The 17,122-nt window shown below is 58.6% G+C and overlaps 1 protein-coding gene across 3 annotated transcripts in view; it reads right to left on the reverse strand.

Annotated features, from left to right (window-relative positions):
* Window positions 1–954: 954 nt before the first annotated feature.
* ANKMY1 (ankyrin repeat and MYND domain containing 1) overlaps window positions 955–17,122 on the reverse strand; it is a 33,009-nt gene continuing 16,841 nt past the window's right edge. For all 3 annotated transcript variants that reach the window (XM_078878518.1, XM_078878516.1, XM_078878517.1), the window contains exons 11-22: window positions 16,337–16,728; window positions 12,357–12,531; window positions 11,962–12,105; window positions 10,850–10,999; window positions 10,105–10,212; window positions 9,857–9,991; window positions 8,648–8,761; window positions 7,623–7,788; window positions 6,529–6,643; window positions 5,368–5,430; window positions 3,528–3,682; window positions 955–2,816 (exon numbers count right to left, since the gene is read on the reverse strand). In XM_078878518.1, the coding sequence (XP_078734644.1) occupies window positions 2,701–2,816; window positions 3,528–3,682; window positions 5,368–5,430; window positions 6,529–6,643; window positions 7,623–7,788; window positions 8,648–8,761; window positions 9,857–9,991; window positions 10,105–10,212; window positions 10,850–10,999; window positions 11,962–12,105; window positions 12,357–12,531; window positions 16,337–16,728 (1,833 nt within the window). In that variant the 3' untranslated portion in view covers window positions 955–2,700. The remainder of the gene's footprint in view (window positions 2,817–3,527; window positions 3,683–5,367; window positions 5,431–6,528; window positions 6,644–7,622; window positions 7,789–8,647; window positions 8,762–9,856; window positions 9,992–10,104; window positions 10,213–10,849; window positions 11,000–11,961; window positions 12,106–12,356; window positions 12,532–16,336; window positions 16,729–17,122) is intronic.

Genomic DNA, 17,122 nt, shown 5'->3' on the forward strand with positions numbered 1-17,122 from the left:
GACGGGTCATCACGGGGAGGGAGCCCTCGGGGGTGTTTGGTCTACTCTTCCGCGCTGGCCACATGTCTTGGAAGAGGTCATCGGGTGTTTAAAAAGTTAAAACACCTTGTGCTCATTGTTCTGGACATTTCTCTTGTGCGCGGCAAACCGGTATCAACCGGTTTTCTCCCGCGGCTTTATTTACATTTGGTTACCGGTTGACGGAAAGGAACAATCAGCGCGAGAAATTCCAAACTCCCCGAGGAAGGTGGCAGCTGCCAGGCAGCTTCACTTGCGTCGCCCCTTCGCCACGTGGTGCCCACGACCCCCCGTGTTGTTCACACCCCCCCCCCCCTGTGTTCACCCCCCCCCCCCCGATCCTCAGCTTTCCGTGGGACTTTGGTGGTATTACGAAAAAAAAAACCCTCAGCGACTTGTGAGTGTTTCCATGAGCATTTGCTATAGCTGTGAAGGAAAGTGTTTTGAACTTCAGGATTGTGCAATTCCATGACCGACTGTAGCTGTGTTTGCACTTCTCTTTGCGCATCGTTACGCCTCGTGACTCGGTAGCAGAAATAAAATAAGAATAAAGGACGCACTTCTGTTGCATGACCCCGACGCCGCGTCCTTGACGGAGCGGGGCCCGGTGGCCGATCGGCGCGCGCGGCCGCCGACGTGGAGCGAAACCGCGCGCCGCTCGCCCGCGACCCGGGTTCGACTCTGGGCTCGGGCTCAAAGCGAGCCGTGGCTCGAGGCGACGATTAACTGGAGCCGGCTCTGAGCGTGGGTGGGGGGGGGTCGCGGCCAAGCGCAGGATTCCCACCTCTCGCTCCTGCGTCGTCTGTGGGAGTAGTTGAGCGGCTGCAGCCCGAGGCGCCGTGCCGTGCGTGGGGAGCGAGGCCGGAGCGGAGCCGCGGCTCGGAAGACAGTGCCCCCTGCCCCCTAAAGCGCAACCGTGGAAGACGAGGACTGGCAGACGGAGATGGCGTCTTTATTCACGGTTTCCCATCGCGGTCGCCCAACGGCTCGGGGCGACAAGAGGCGATGACTAAACTCGGCATGGCACGTCAAAAAAACGAACGTCTGGAAACGCCGATTCAGCAGCGACATTGAGAATGGCCCTTTAGTGGAGGCAACCCCAGCTGCACGATTGAACCCAGTATCTCTGTGTACGTGACAAAGCAACTGTGGGTCCCGTGACCCCAGCCGACCGCTTTCGTATGAGACCACGCGTTTTTATTGTCCCCCCTCCACCGTACCTCCGATGAGAACAGTTGGCGGCTGCGTACGGTGCAAAAGAAGTTCAACAAACAACATGCAACATACAACATGCACGTGGTGGGTAGCCGGGGCTGGAGGGGATCCGCCTCCTGGAACCTCTCCAGTGTTCCCTGGCGTGCACACGGCCGACCCCGCAGCACCGCTGCAAGGCGGCCACGGCGAGAGTGCGGGGTCACCCCCCCCACAGAGCAGGGGGTCCCCCCACGCGGTCAGGTGACCAGTGCCCTTGGACGCCCGTCCACCGCGTGCTCTGCGAGTGACGGCCTTCCGCTCTAGTTTTTGGACATTCTTGTAAAATATATGTATCGGTGGCGAGATGTTAACTACCTCGCCTGGTATACAGGAGGTTGTGGGTTTGATCCCGACCCTGATTCATGTATATTTGGAGGTTGCATGTTCTCTCTCTCCCTGTGGTCGTGTGGATTTTTCTTTGGGTCTTCCGGTTTTCCCCTCCACGTTTATAATCAACAACACCACGCTTCCAGAGTCTTTGGCCGCTGCTCTACATTTCCACGTGATAAGCCACTTCGTTGAGCTATCATTTGTGGTCAGGTCGCTTCTGAGAAATGGCTTTATAGCTCAGTGGGCCTTACCTGGTAAAATAAAAAAAATTGTTTACAAAAAATAGACATTCAATTCGCTATACGTGATTTCATTTATCACAACGATGTCAGCTCCCCCCCCCCCCCCCAAGGATATTTTCCACCCACAGCCTGTGGCCACACACGGATTGCATGAGAAGCGTTACCCTGTGAGCTTTTGACGGAGCCGCCGCGTGTGACGTGCCCGCGGATGGATTTGTCCATCGCTGTCGTTAAATCGGACGTCCGTACGGTAAAGCCGCCTCCGCCGCCGCCACGGCGCAGACGGCCAGGGGAGGGGGGGCTGACGAGCTCTGAGCATCAGGGCGGCGTTTACAAGCCTGGGAAGAGAAGCGGATTTTCAAAGCTGAGCTGTGCAAGGGCAGAAAGGGGGGTGGAGGGGGAGGGAGGGAGGGAGAAGGAGGGAGAAGGGAGGAGGAGGGTGGGAAGAGGGGGGAGGGAGGAGGAGGGAGGGGGAGGAGGGAGAGGGATGGTGGGGAGAGGGAGGGGGAACAATTTTGGCTGCAGCTTGGGCAGGAGACGGCAACTTTGGAGGGAAGGGAGCGGCTGTAGCAACAGCCACACACCCACTCAACAGCCACACACCCACTCAACAGCCACACACCCACTCAACAGCCACGGTCGTCGCGTTAGCGGAGAGACGAGTGGGCGACGGGCCGACGAGAGCGGCCGTTGTCAAAATGCGAATGAAGGTGGCCGATGGTCGTGGCCGATGGTCGATGGTCGTGGCCGCGATCGTCTTGGCCGCGGGAGAGATGAGGAGGAGATGGGGGCAGACAGCCGGGGGACCGTGGCAGCATCCGCCGGCTCCCTTCCGGACCGTTGGCCGTTCCTGGTGTTAGTTGAAGCTGTAGTTTTCCGAGCACGAAGGCAGCACGGCGGCGGGCTGCTGCTTCGCGGTCTTAACGTCGAGCGCCGCGTCGGCTTTGCCCTTGCGCTGCTGCCTGCGTTGACCTGCCACGGAGACGCACGGAGCGGCAGGTGAGCGGAACGCGCCAGGGCGAGGTGCAGCGTGAGATCGCGCGGAGCGGCGATGGGCCCCGCCGGCAGGCTGCTGAGTTTATGGGATGATGTGAGAGTAATAGGAACCACAATGTGATTTGCGTTGTCGAGGAGAGAGGGCTCTGTGAGCGGACGAGTGAATAGGGGCTGGGTAAAGTGAGCGAGCGAGCGACAGAAATGAGTGGGTGAGCGAATGGGGAAGGAAATGAGCGAGTTCACAACTAGGAAGGATGGAGAGGTGCGACGCGCAACAACAACAACAACGAGCAGAGCGTCCGGCGGCTCAAGCGCAGCAAGGCGCCACAGTGGGGAGCCGAGGTGGTGCATCTGTCAACCCCGAACGCCTGGGTCTGTCGCGTGACCCGTCGGTGAGCCTTCCGCAATGCACCTGACCTCAAGGTGCACCTAGCCTGGCACAAGTGCTGTGGTGATGCCGGTGGCGAAAGGCGGCCGTTGTTGATAGAATGAATGGATGGGTGAGCGAATGAGGAGCGGGCTCGATTAGCACTGGGCGGCGACGTGCGGCGCGAAAGATGTTCAAAGATCACGCACGTGCCACCCACGGAGCGAACGAGCGGGTTGAGGAGCGGGTTGAGGAGGGGGTTGAGGAGGGGGTTGAGGGGGGGGGGTTGAGGGGGGGGGTTGAGGGGGGGGGCACCGCACCTGGCACGCGGACGCACTCATGGCGGTGCCAGGCGGCCCACGCGGCGACGGTGCACGCGCGGCTGCAGTAGAGGACCTCGCGGCAGCGCGAGCACGGGGACAGGCGCACGCCCACGGCGCGGCCGCAGCCGTAGCAGAACCGCAGCAGGAAGCGCCTGGCCAGGGAGACGTTCGTTCACTTGATACAAAAACAAGAAGAGGTTTTACCCCTTTCTGGCAATAAAACAAGAGGGGTTCAAACACTAAAATGAAAACCCGTTCTCAAGACATCAAGTCTGCATTCACCACTTGAGGCTAAACATGCAAGTACGTGTGGTTAATGCAGAATTAGCAGAAAGGGTGACACCTATCGTTGTTTTTCATTATACAGGGAAAAAAGGTCCCGTACATATTCCTGTATTACTTATTCATTCACTCGCTGACTCATCACAGAACTGCAGTTGGAAGCGCCAAGGCAGGGAGACATTCACTCACTTTGACATTCACTCATTGATATTCACGAATCCAAAAATCTGGAACAGTCCCGATAGTGTGTGTGTGTCGTGGGAGTGTGTGCATGTGTGTGTATCGTGGAAGTGTGTGTGTGTATCGTGGGAGTGCATGTGTGTATCGTGTGTGTGTATTGTGGCTGGATTGTGTGAGGAGCTCACAAATCCTTGAAAGATCTGGGCAAAGTCCCATCGGTGAGCTCCTCCGGCAGGCAAGGCTGCGTTGGCTGGGTCATGTAGCCCGCATGCCCAGCCACCGCATGCCTAAACAGCTTTTGTTCGGCCGGATCGAGGGGGCTAAACGGGCGCGGCACGGGCTAGAGAAGAGATGGAGTGATGTGGTACAGGAGGACGTGGAGCTGAGTGGACTTGCCGATGACTGGTACCAGCGGTGTCAAGATCGGCCTCAGTGGAGGAGGCTCGTGAAGGACGCTACTGGGCAGTTGGAGGCAGTCGCCCTCCAACAACAACGGAGGGCGGAGGAGCGACGCTCACAACAACGAGCGGAGCGCCGGGTGGCTAAAGCACAGCAAGTTGGTACAGTAGGGGGCAAAGGTGGTGCATCAGCCAGTCATCTCGGTCATCTCGGTCAGTCGACCCGTGGCACCTGCTGGGTCTGCCCCATGACCTCCTGTCAGCGGGCGTTCGACACTTCACGTGGCCTCAAGGTGCACTTGGCCTGGCACAAGCGTCGTGGTGACGTCACCGCCACTTAGTGGCGAATGGCGATTGTTGTATTGTGGGAGTGTGCATGTGTGTGCATCGTGGGAGTGTGTGCGTGTGTGTGTGTATTGTGGGAGAGTGTGCGTGTGTATCGTGGGAGTGTGTATCGTGGGAGTGTGTATTGTGGGAGTGTGTATTGTGGGAGTGTGTGTGTCGTGAGAGTATGTGTGTGTGTATTGTGGGAGTGTGTGTGTATCGTGGGAGTGTGTATTGTGGGAGTATGTGTGTGTGTATTGTGGGAATATGTGTCGTGGGAGTGTGTGCGTGTGTATATCGTGGGAGTGTGTGTGTGTATCGTGGGAGTGTGTGTGTGTATCGTGGGAGTGTGTGTCTATCGTGGGAGTGTGTGTGTTTATCGTGGGAGTGTGTGTGTGTATCGTGGGAGTGTGTGTGTTTATCGTGGGAGTGTGTGTGTATCGTGGGAGTGTGTGTGTATCGTGGGAGTGTGTGTGTATCGTGGGAGTGTGTGTGTGTATCGTGGGAGTGTGTGTGTGTATCGTGGGAGTGTGTGTATGTATCGTGGGAGTGTGTGTGTGTATCGTGGGAGTGTGCGTGTATCGTGTGTGTGTGTATCGTGGGTGTGTGTGTGTATCGTGGGAGTGTGTGTGTGTGTGCTCGCACGTTCACACCTCACGATTTTCTCTTCATTCGCCGCCACGCTCCTCTCTTTGGTGCCCGCGCGGGTTTCTCGTCTGCGACCGTGAAGAGGCAGCGCGCGGTGAATCAGCGCGCGGTGAATCAGCGCGCGGTGAATCAGCGCGCGGTGAATCAGCGCGCGGTGAATCAGCGCGCGGTGAATCAGCGCGCGGTGAATCAGCGCGCGGTGAATCAGCGCGCGGTGAATCAGCGCGCGGTGAATCAGCGCGCGGTGAATCAGCGCGCGGTGAATCAGCGCGCGGTGAATCAGCGCGCGGTGAATCAGCGCGCGGTGAATCAGCGCGCGGTGAATCAGCGCGCGGTGAATCAGCGCGCGGTGAATCAGCGCGCGGTGAATCAGCGCGCGGTGAATCAGCGCGCGGTGAATCAGCGCGCGGTGAATCAGCGCGCGGTGAATCAGCGCGCGGTGAATCAGCGCGCGGTGAATCAGCGTTGTTCACACGCCAGCAGTGACCCACCGCGGTTGGCCTGGACGGATTTGAGCCGCGGAGAACAAAACCGCAAAACGAAAAAAAACTAAACAAATATTTTTTTTGTTTTACCAGGGAATGCACCACGGAGTTGCTACGTAGCTCAGTGGGGCCTGGGCCACCACAAATGGGAGCTCGACGAAGTGGGCTTAGATCTCGACTTAAAGCTCTCGCGACTGCAGGAATTCCATATTCTTGGGTCTTTCGCTAAAGTCACGTAGATTTTTGTTATTTTCTTTGAACCTATCTACGCGACTTTAGCGATAGACCCAAGAATATGAAGTGGGCTTACCGTGTAAGCCCACTTCATATTAGAGCAGCCAAATGCTCTAAACGCGTGATGTTGATTCTAAATGTGGAGGGGAAAAACGGAGGACCCAGAATAAAATCAACGCGACCACGGGGAGACAGAGACACACGCAAACTCCAAATATCCAGATGTCAAAGTCTGGATCGAACCCACGACAGCCTGTATACTAGGCGAGGTAGTTCACATCTCCCAGCCGCAGTGAGAGAGACACGCAAACTCCAAATATACAGCAGCAGGCGTCAGCGTCCGAATCGAACCCACGACTTCCTGCATACCAGGCGAGGTAGTTAACATCTCCCGGCCACCGTGACGCACAAAGGCAACGTGAGCGAGCGTCGTCATCTCGTCGTTACCTCCGTGGGGAGTGCGGCGAGGAGGAGCGTCGTGCCGAGCGAGGGGACAGCCCGGAGGCCGTGGGGACGGTCGCGCCCGCGCCGGTGTACACGAAGCTCTTGCTGGGCCCCACCGCTGCGGAGACGCACAAGCAAAGCCCCCCGTGTAGCCTTCAACTGGCCGTCGGGACAAGTGCTAAGGGCGGCCGGCGCCTACGAGAGCCGCCTACGAGAGTCGGGCGCGAGCGGTTTCGGAAGCCACTCGGAGCTCTGCATTTTTAAAGCGCCCAGATTGTCAACGCAAATTCATTTTTGTGTTTTAATTGCCCTTCCCCCGCACCTCCGATTATCACGGTTGGCCATGTACGGTGCGAAAGAACTTCAACGTACGTACGCACGAGGGAGCCGGGTGGCCAGCAACTGCGCGCGAACGCCTTTGCCCAGTGGCGATGTTTACGCAGTGCACCAGATTCTTGATTGAGGCTTTGCCGGGTTACGCAGTGCGGGGATAAGAAGAGACGTCTTGGCGGGAACCTTTTTTGCCAGTCTCCAAATGATGATAAAAATAAGAATAGGCCTCTACCCCTTTCTGGCAATAAAACAGGAGGTGTTTAAGATGTTCAACCACCAAATAGACACACACCTATTCCAAGGCATCAAGTCTGCATTGACCACGTAGTCGTGGCACCAATAATACAAATCTGGCTGTCGCCTGATGAAGCTGGTTGTAATTACTGGCGAAACGTCGTACTAAGATTGTAAATGTTGTGGCTTGGCTCTCCAACACACCGGTTAGTGTTGTACCAGTGACGATTTGGCATGTTCTGTTTACGTGACAACCCTCACTAGTTGGCTGTGTTGGGTGGTGGCGGGTTTAACGACACATTTATATTTTACGCGATCTATCCCAAAAAACCTGTATCATAGAAAACATGCTCTGATTCTAATAATAATAATAAACTTTCATTGTCTTTGATACTGATTGCCCTACACCAGCGACAGCCTCCTTCTTCATGGCCCTGTTAGACGGAGGACAACGCCAAACAAGCGACCAGCGCAAGGGCAATGCAACGACGGGCGCGTGAGTAGCTCGGGTTGAGCGGCGAGCGGCTTACTGACGACCCCTCGCTCTGCCAAGGCCTCGAGGCGCCGGCGCTGGCGGGCGACGGCGGCGTGGCGCAGCGCGGCGCCCAGGTGGGCGAGCACGGCGCGGCGCGCGGTGAACGCCGCCCGCTCGCTCGGAGAGAGCGCGTGGTATGGGGCGTGGGCCACGCGCCGGTCCTGCGAGCCGCAGAGTCGCACCACGGGTGCACGCGCCGGTACACACACCAACACACGGGCCAACGCATTCACCAACGCGCCAATGCACTCACGTACACACCAACGCACTCACGTACACACCAACATTCATCAATGCACTCACCAACGCACTCACCAACGCACTCGGCAATGCACGCACCAACGCACTCACGCACACACCAACGCACTCACGTACACACCAACACCCATCAATGCACTCACCAACACTTATCAACGCACACACCAACGCACTTATCAACGCACTCACCAACGCACTCGCAAGCAAAGCAGGCATGCACGCGTGGGAGATTGTTCTTGTGGTGATCATCGTCACGATCGTTGCAATGATCGTGACGATAAATCTTGAAATGTTTGTGAACGTTGTCAAGTTAACTAGCGCCGTGTCTCGTCACGTGCCGGAGCAGCCACTTGGACCTCCCGAGTGACCGGGCTGAGCGAACGAGAGCTGGCTCACCGACCTCCGGCGCGGCGAGCCTGGCGAATGCGGTGAGCGTGGTGAGCGCGGTGAGCACGTTGAGCGTGGTGAGTGCGGTGAGCGTGGTGAGCGTGGTGAGTGCGGTGAGCCTGGTGAGTGCGGTGAGCGTGGTGAGTGCAGTGAGCCTGGTGAGCGTGGTGAGTGCGGTGAGCCTGGTTAGCGTGGTGAGCGTGGTGAGCATGGTGAGCGTGGTGAGCGTGGCGGGCGTGGCGAGCGTGGTGAGCGTGGTGAGCGTGGCGAGTGTGGCGAGCGTGGTGAGTGTGGCGAGCGTGGCGAGCGTGGTGAGCGTGGTGAGCGTGGTGAGTGTGGTGAGCGTGGCGAGCGTGGCGAGCGTGGTGAGCGCACCTGGTTGAAGTGCATGAAGGCGAAGTCGACGACGGTGCCGACCGCCAGCCTGGCGCCGTCGCGCACGCGGACGGGCGACAGGACGCTGGCGCCGGCCGCGATGAGCCGGTCGATCTGCACGGAACACGGCCGAGCGCCAGCTACGGTAGAAGCCCTCTTAGCACGAAACCGGTCGTTCAGTGATTTGGTCGTTAAGCGAGTGTAGGGAATGCACGATAAAGGCTTAATTTGTTCCAATGGCATCGAAATCGCTTTTCACCGCAAAAGACGTACTTTATAATATTTAAACAATGAATATTAATAAATAAAGATACTAACAACATAATGAACGCATATTACTACAAGAAACGTGGTTAATCAATGCATAATGTAATATTTACTGTACCTATAACAACCTGTCCAACAGGGGAACGGTTGGTAAGCGAACACATTGGGCTCTATAGAGACACTACACTACTATACACTACACTGCTATACACAAGAGGGGTTCTACTCGACACAAAGCGCAAGGCGCGCTGAGGTCGTGGCTCAGAACGCCGCGGCAGTCGGAATTTTTCCTTCGGCTGCAGGAATCCGGGAAGGCGGCCAGAACCGGAGCTACCAACAATTTCCCAAGCTCTGCGGTTCTACATTGGGATGTTTGGCCTAACTGCGACCGGAGAAAACCCACAGGCCGCAAGGGAAGCAAGAGGGAGGGGAGGTGACGCTCGATCCCCATACGGATCGAACCCACTTGCTGCACTGCCGTGCCCGGGGCAAGCCAGGGGGTGGCGGCCACGACGCCCGCCCTCGGGCTAGAGAGCGTCGCCAGCTTGTGCCATCGGCCTCGTCTCGCAAGGCGAACGGGGGTCGATGCTCGGGTTCGCTCAGCGGTGACCGCGTGACAGGTTACCGGCGCGTAACCGTGTCACGGGGCTATCGGTAACGCAGAGCGAGGGGTGGCAGCGACCGCCGTGGATCCGGGACGGCGCCCGGACAGGCGTGCGAGCGCCGTGCCCGACCGGGCAGGCTCCCAGGGCAGCGACGCCCCCCGTTGGGGCAGCGACGCCCCCCGTTGGGGCAGCGACGCCCCCCATTGGGGCAGCGATGCCCCCTGTTGGGGCAGCGACGCCCCCGTCGGGGCAGCGACGCCTCCAGGTGCGGCGGGCGTAACGCGAGCGTCTCCGCGCCCGGCGCACGGCGACGGGTATGGCCGTGCGGGTCTCTCACGAGCGCGAGGAGCGACGCCACGTCGAGGCCCCCGTGGGAGTAGCCGGGATTGGCGGCGGCGCAGAGCGCGCTGCCGACGCCGCGCGGCAGCGTGAGGTCCGGGTCGGCGCCGGCGCTCAGCAGCTCCTCCACCGCCTGCGCTCGCCGGCACAGAGACAAAGGTCGAGCCCGCCGCCCGTGCGTCATCCGCGGGGCGAGCGCCGCCAGGCCGGCACCGACGAGGGTTGGCGAGCCGCGGGGGAGCTCACCGGGAGGTTCCCGCAGGCGACCGCCAGGGACAGCGGCGAGTGGCCGGCCCACACCGGGTCCGCGCTGGCGCCGTGACGCAGCAGCAGGCGCACCACGGCCTGCACGCACTGCACACACGCGGCGGCGGCGCCATCGTCACCATCTCACAGACACCAAAGACAAAGATCCCCAGTACAGCCTCAACAGACTGTTGGGCAAGTGCTGTTGGCGAGCACCTATGAATGGTATGGCACACGAGGAGGTGGGTGGCCAGCACCACGCCCGGCCGCCTTTGTCTCCCCGGTGGCGATGTTTACACCACCGCACCAGGTACTCATTTGAGGCTGAGTCGACCTCGGGGAGACCCATGGACCGGTTCAGAAAATCTTCACTGGTGTTCGGTGTGAGCGGGAATCACACTCGGGTCGCCGCTACACTAAACGCTCACACTCACACACACACCCACTCACACACACGTGCACTGACACTCACACTCACACACAACAACAACAACTGCCATTCGCCACTAAGTGGCGGTGACGTCACCACGACGCTTGTGCCAGGCCATGTGCACCTTGAGACCACGTGAAGTGTCAAACGCCTGCTGGCAGGAGGTCACGGGGCAGACCCAGATGCCACGGGTCGACTGACTGAGATGACCGAGATGACTGGCTGATGCACCACCTGTGCCCCCTACTGTACCAACTTGCTGTGCTTTAGCCACACGCACTGACACTGACACTGACATTCACACGCTCAACGCACCTGCGGATTGTCGGAGCGCTGGCAAGCCACGTGCAGGGCTGTGAGTCCCCCCGCTGCAGGGGGCTGCTGGGGGCGGCCATGGAACTGGGCAGGGACCCCTGCCTGGGCAGCGTCGCTCCTCGCCATGCCACACACCGCGTGGTCCGCACCCTGCGTACGGCGCGGCCACGCGGGCACGCATGGGTGAGTGGGTGAGTGGGCGAGTGGGTGAGTGGGCGAGTGGATGAGTGGGTGAGTGGGTGAGTAGGCGAGTGGGTGAGTGGGCGAGTGGGTGAATGGGCGAGTGGGCGAGTGGATGAGTGGGTGAGTGGGTGGGTGAGTAGGCGAGTGGGTGAATGGGCGAGTGGGTGAGTGGGTGAATCGGCGAGTGGGTGAGTGGGTGAGTGGATGAGTGGGTGAATGGGCGAGTGGGTGAATGGGCGAGTGGGCGAGTGGATGAGTGGGTGAGTGGGTGAGTAGGTGAGTGGGTGAGTAGGCGAGTGGGTGAGTGGGCGAGTGGGTGAATGGGTGAGTGGGTGAGTGGGCGAGTGGGTGAATTGGCGAGTGGGCGAGTGGGTGAATGGGCGAGTGGGTGAATGGGTGAATGAGCGAGTGGGCGAGTGGATGAGTGGGTGAGTGGATGAGTGGGTGAGTAGGCGAGTGGGTGAATGGGTGAGTGGGCGTGTGGGTGAATGCGCGAGTGGTCGAGTGGAGGAGTGGATGAATGGATGAACGGGCAAGTGGGCGAGTGTGTGAGTGGGCGAATGGATGAGTGGGTGAGTGGGTGAGTGGGCGAGTGGGTGAATGGGCGAGTGGGCGTGTGGGTGAATGCGCGAGTGGGTGAGTGGAGGAGTGGATGAATGGATGAACGGGCGAGTGGATGAATGGGTCAATGAGCAAGTGGGTGAATTGGCAAGTGGGCGAGTGGATGCATGGGTGAGTGGGTGAATTGGTGGGTGAATGGGTGAATGAATGGGTGAGTGAAGGAATGAGGAGAGAAGAGTCTCATTTGCAAGCGTGATCTTGGTAAACAACAAGAGTTAAGACAATGACAACAGACAAACACGTGGTGTGGGGATAGGCGGCACTGCCCTGCTGGCGCCATGGCGCCGGCTCGAACCCAGGCCCCTGACCTGGTCGGGAGGGAAGAAGGAGGCCTCCGTGTGGGGCGCACGCACGTCCGGGTCGGCCGCCGCGTCCAGCAGCAGGGAGACCATCTTGACCCCGCGCGGCCCCGGCGTGCCAGCGGCCACCAGCAGGGCGGGGACACCTCCCATCTGCACCCGCGTCGCCATCGCTCACATCATCATCATCGTCTTCACGGTGACGCTCACAACATCATCATCATCGTCGTCACGGTGACGCTCACCACCAACGTCGTCGTCACGGCGACGCTCACCACCAACGTCGTCGTCATGGTGACGCTGACCAGTAATGTCGTCGTCGAGCCACGAAAACCCGGACACGGCTGGCAACGGATAAAACAACGCTCTCTCCGTGTCGGTGTCACCGTGAGAGACGCGGCTACCTCGGGTGGCAAGCGCTGGTCAGGCGGCGCCCCACGCTCCAGCAGCAGGCGCAGGGCGCGGGCGTCCCCGGCGCCCACCGCCAGCAGGAGGCACGGCGCGCGGTCCCCGCCGCCCGCGCCGGGGTCGGCGCCGCGCTCCAGCAGCAGCAGCGCCGTGGCCCAGAGGCGGCGCCGCCTGCACGGGGGAGAGCGAGCCACGGGTGAGCGCGTGGGTGAATGAGTGGGTGAATGAGTGGGTGAGTGAGTGAATGAGTGGGTGAATGAGTGGGTGAGTGGGTGAATGAGCAGGTGAATGGGTAAGTTGGTGAGTGGGTGAATGAGTGGGTGAGTGGGTGAATGAGTGGTTGAGTGGGTGAATGAGTTGATTCATGCGTGGGTGACTGAGTGAATGAGTGGGTGAATAAGTGGGTGAGTGGATGAAGGGGGCATGGGAGCATGGCTGTTAGGTGTGGGAAGCTGTAAGCCCCAGGCTACATTGGGCTCGCCTTCCCATCAACCGGAGGCGAGGAGTGGTGGTCGTGATTACTTATGCCCCCACCGAAGACGAACATCCGTGGAGGGATGCAGGCAAGGCCGATGAGTCAGATGCATTCTATGACCTCCTGTCACAGGTGCTGGCTAAAGTGGCCCCTCGGGATAGAGTCATCCTTTAGGGTGACTTTAATGCCCGAGTTGGTCATGATACTGGCCCCTGGTCTGGATTGATTGGAAGGCATGGGCCAGATCAGCGCAATAACAACGGTAGGAGGCTGCTAGATTCTTTTGCAGCTCCATGGGCTTGTAATTACCAATACGCTGTTCTGGCATTGGGGCATCCACACAACATCAAGGATGCATGCTGGGTCCAAGCAAGAACATCTGCTGGACTACATAGTGACGGAACAGCGGATGCGGGCCCATGTCCTTGACACCAGGACTTCCCGTGGAACTGATCTGCCCACTGACCATCGACTTGTCATCTGTAAGATGTGCCTGCCATTCTTCCACTCCGGTGGTCGGTGTACACCCAGGACCCCATTCAAACCCTTAGTGGCATGGTCTCACCTAGCTGATTAAAGTTGCAAGCGAGAATTTCATCATCACTTGCAGCTGGGGTTGGCATCGTCCCCCACTCCTCCTGATGTTGAGGAGAAATGGGCGAGGTTTAGATCGTGGATCATGCAGCTGCAATGGCTGCTTTGGGTACACGGTCTAGACCTCCCCAGAGACCCTGGCTGACAGAGGAGGTGTTCAAGCTGGCTGAGAAAAAGCGATAGGCCCACTCATCGTCTGCAGCATCCCACATCAGAGAATGAGGCTTACCGCAGCCTTCACTCGGAGAGTCGTGAGGCACTCCAAGGATGGGTGGTGGTAGTGTGTTGCTGAGGAGATTGAATCTGCCTCAGTGGCCCGCGATCACAAATCACTCTTTAATTCCATCAAAAAAGTAACTTGTGGTGCCACACCTATCACCATCATTTGGGGAAAGAAAGAGAATCCAATCTCCGACCCCCAGGAACAGGTTTGCAGATTTGCTGAGCATTTCTGTGAGGTCTTGGGGAGGGGAAATCCCTCAGCCTGGAAAACATCGTGGCACAAAGTGGGGATGACCCTGCTGAAGCTGCGGTGCCTCAAATATTGGAAGTAGTCGCCACCTGTGAGTGGCTGGCTGAGGTGCCATCTGTTGAGGAAGTGCTGAAGGCGATCCAGAGTCTCAGACCAGGAAAGGCACCGGGCAGAGATGGTCTCCCAAGCGAAATCCTGAGGGAGGGTGGCATTTATGCAGAGACTACCCTACATGACATCATAATACCAGTCTGGACCACTGGACGGGTTCCGCAGGATTGGAAGGAGGCCCTGGTGGTCCCATTCTTTAAGAAGGGGGATCGCACAGACTGTAACAACTACAGGGGCATCTCACTCCTCAGTGTGCTGGGAAAGGTCCGGGCAAGGATTATTCAACTTCGCCTTGCCAGGCACGCTGAAGAGAGGCTTGTGGAGCCCCAATGTGGTTTCAGGAAAGGGCGGTCCTGCACAGATGCCATATTTTCTGTCCGTCTGCTACAGCAGAGGTGTAGGGAATTCCAACAAAGCCTACATCTCTGCTTTATTGACCTGGTCAAGGCCTATGATACCATCAGTAGGCCTGGGCTCTGGGTTATTCGTGCATTCGGAGTCCCTGACCCTCTGCTCATGATCATTAAGGACCTTCATGATGGTGAGCGGGCCCGGGTAAAACTACGTGATTGGGAGTCGGAGCCATTCCTGTTCACCTTGGAGTCCGACAGAGATGTCCTCTGGCTCCCACATTATTTAATATCTATTCTGACCACGTAGTTCGTGAAGCCTTCAATAGCTGTACCGAGGGAATTTCCATTTGGTACAGATATAATGGGAGGCTGATCGATGCCCGGGTACGATCAAGGGATGGCTCCCTATTGGTCAACCACGTTATGTATGCCGATGATTTGGTAATAGCTGCTCATTCAGAGGAGGAGTTGGAGACGCTGCTGCTGAGACTGGAGAGTGCCACTAAGAGGTGGGGCCTTACCATCAGCCTCACCAAAACTAAACACCTGCCTGGGTATTTTGTACCATCAGACACTCCACCCCCACAACTCCCAATTGGTGATGGGGTAGTTGTAGAGAGAGTAGAGTTCCCCATACCTGGGCAGTGTGCTCATGACCGGCTCCAGTTTGACAGCAGAGGTCTCACTCCGAATCAGTCGAGTGGCATCTTTTAATAGGTTGCATAACACTGTGTGGAAGCTACCTGGTCTGTCGCTCCACACAAAGCTTCAGGTCTTCTCGGCCACAGTCATGCCCTCCCTACTCTACACTTGCGAAACATTGACCCCCCTAATAGAACATCTTCACCAGTTAGAAATATTTAGGTTGGCCTGCCTAGAGTCCATCCTGGGTTTAACCAGGCCGGATTATGTGAGGAACTCACAAATCCTTGAAAGATCTGGATAAAGTACCATCAGTGAGCTCCTATGGCGGGCAAGGCTGTGTTGGCTGGGTCATATAGCCTGCATGCCCAGCCACTGCATGCCTAAACAGATTTTGTTCGGCCGGATAGAGAGGGCTAAATGGGTGCGGCACGGGCTAGAGAAGAAATGGAGTGATGTGGTACAGGAGGACGTGGAGCTGAGTGGAATTGCTGATGACTGGTACCAGTGGTGTCAAGATCGAGGCTCCTGAAGGACTCTACTGCGCAGTTGGAGGCAGTCGCCCTCCAGCAACAACGGAGGGCAGAGGAGCGACGCTCACAACGAGTGGAGCTCCGGGTGGCTAAAACACAGCAAGTTGGCACAGTAGGGAGCACAGGTGGTGCATTGGCCAGTCATCTCAGTCAGTCGACCCGTGGCATCTGGGTCTGCCCCATCGACATTTCACGTGGCCTCAATGTGCACATAGCCTGGCACAAGCGCCGTGGTGACGTCACTGCCACTTCGTGGCGAATGGTGGTTGTTGTTGAGTGGATTAATGAGTGGATGAATGCGCGGGTGAGTGGGTGAATGAGTGAGCGAGTGTGTAGGTGGGTGGGTGAATGAGTGTGTAGGTGGATGGGTGAATAAGTGGGTGAATGAGTGGGTGAGTGTGTAGGTGGTTGGCTGAGTGAATGAGTGGGTGAGTGGGTGAATGCGTAGGGGAGTGAGTGGTTGAGTGGGTGAATGAGTGGGTGAGTGCCCCCCTGCCCCCCTGCTCCCCTGCTCCCCCCCTGCTGCCCTCCGCTCTCCGCTCTCTCTCGATTCTCGAGTTGGGTCGTCTGTGTGCACACTCCCCGCGCACGCCATGACCGGGAGGTCTGGTCCTCAACCTTCCACAAATCACCTCCTGTGCGGATCGTCATCACCACCGTCGTCCCCACCACCCTCATCGTCGTCGTCACCGCTCGTGTTGGTCTTCAGCCTGCCGCACTCCTTTCCCTGGTGAGTGTCTTGTCGTCTCCGCCGTCATCGTCCAGAGAGACTGAGAGACTCGTCTGCGATACTCACTTGTGTTTGAGGGTGGCCAGCTGCCTTGCCCTTCCTTCGCCCTCCTCCTCCTCCTCGCCTGCTCCTCCTCCATCGCTGCAGCAGCCGCCGCCACCGCCGCGATTCTCACCACCGCGCACGCCGCCGTCGCCGCCGTCACGAGCCGCCCCCTCGTCACGGCGGAGCCTGCTCAGGGCCTCGGCACTCAGCTCCAGTTCCTTGTCGGAGACGGCGATGGCGAACGCGCGCAGCGTAGCGGTGGAGCGGAACTCGGAGCTCGTAGAACGTCCCTCCTCCTCCTCCTCCTCGCTGCGTGCGCCCGAGGGGCCGCGACCGGTCCATCCCGAGCGCTCGGGGTCAAGCGGTCGTCCCTCCGCCGACGGGGCCATCGCCGTGGCCTTGCCTGGCCCGCGCTCGGGTGGGGACGGCGAGTGGCGCGCGTTTAGGTGGCGCGCGACGCGCGGAGGAGCGAGCGGCGAGACCGGGAGGCCATGGAGCAGCGGTGGGCCGGGTAGTGAGTTCAGCGGGTGTGGGGTAGCAGAGTAAACCATGAGGGAGATGGACCGACGGCGTGTGAGAGTGGCCGGAGCGATGAGTGATAGTAGAGATAGCGGAGAGACGAGGAGGTGATGGACCGACAATGCGTTATCGACGAATTAAAGAAGGTTTACACGTGGAAGGAAACCAAAGAAAAACCACGTGTGCGAGGGGGAAACGCTCGATCCCATACAGATTAAATATCGCAGCTCCACACGCTGACGTCACGTTTTTTTAAACAACCAATCACATCGCAGCTCCACACGCGGC

This window comes from Lampetra fluviatilis, chromosome 51 (genome assembly GCF_964198595.1).
Source record: "Lampetra fluviatilis chromosome 51, kcLamFluv1.1, whole genome shotgun sequence".
In the NCBI taxonomy this organism is placed as follows: Eukaryota; Metazoa; Chordata; class Hyperoartia; order Petromyzontiformes; family Petromyzontidae; genus Lampetra; species Lampetra fluviatilis.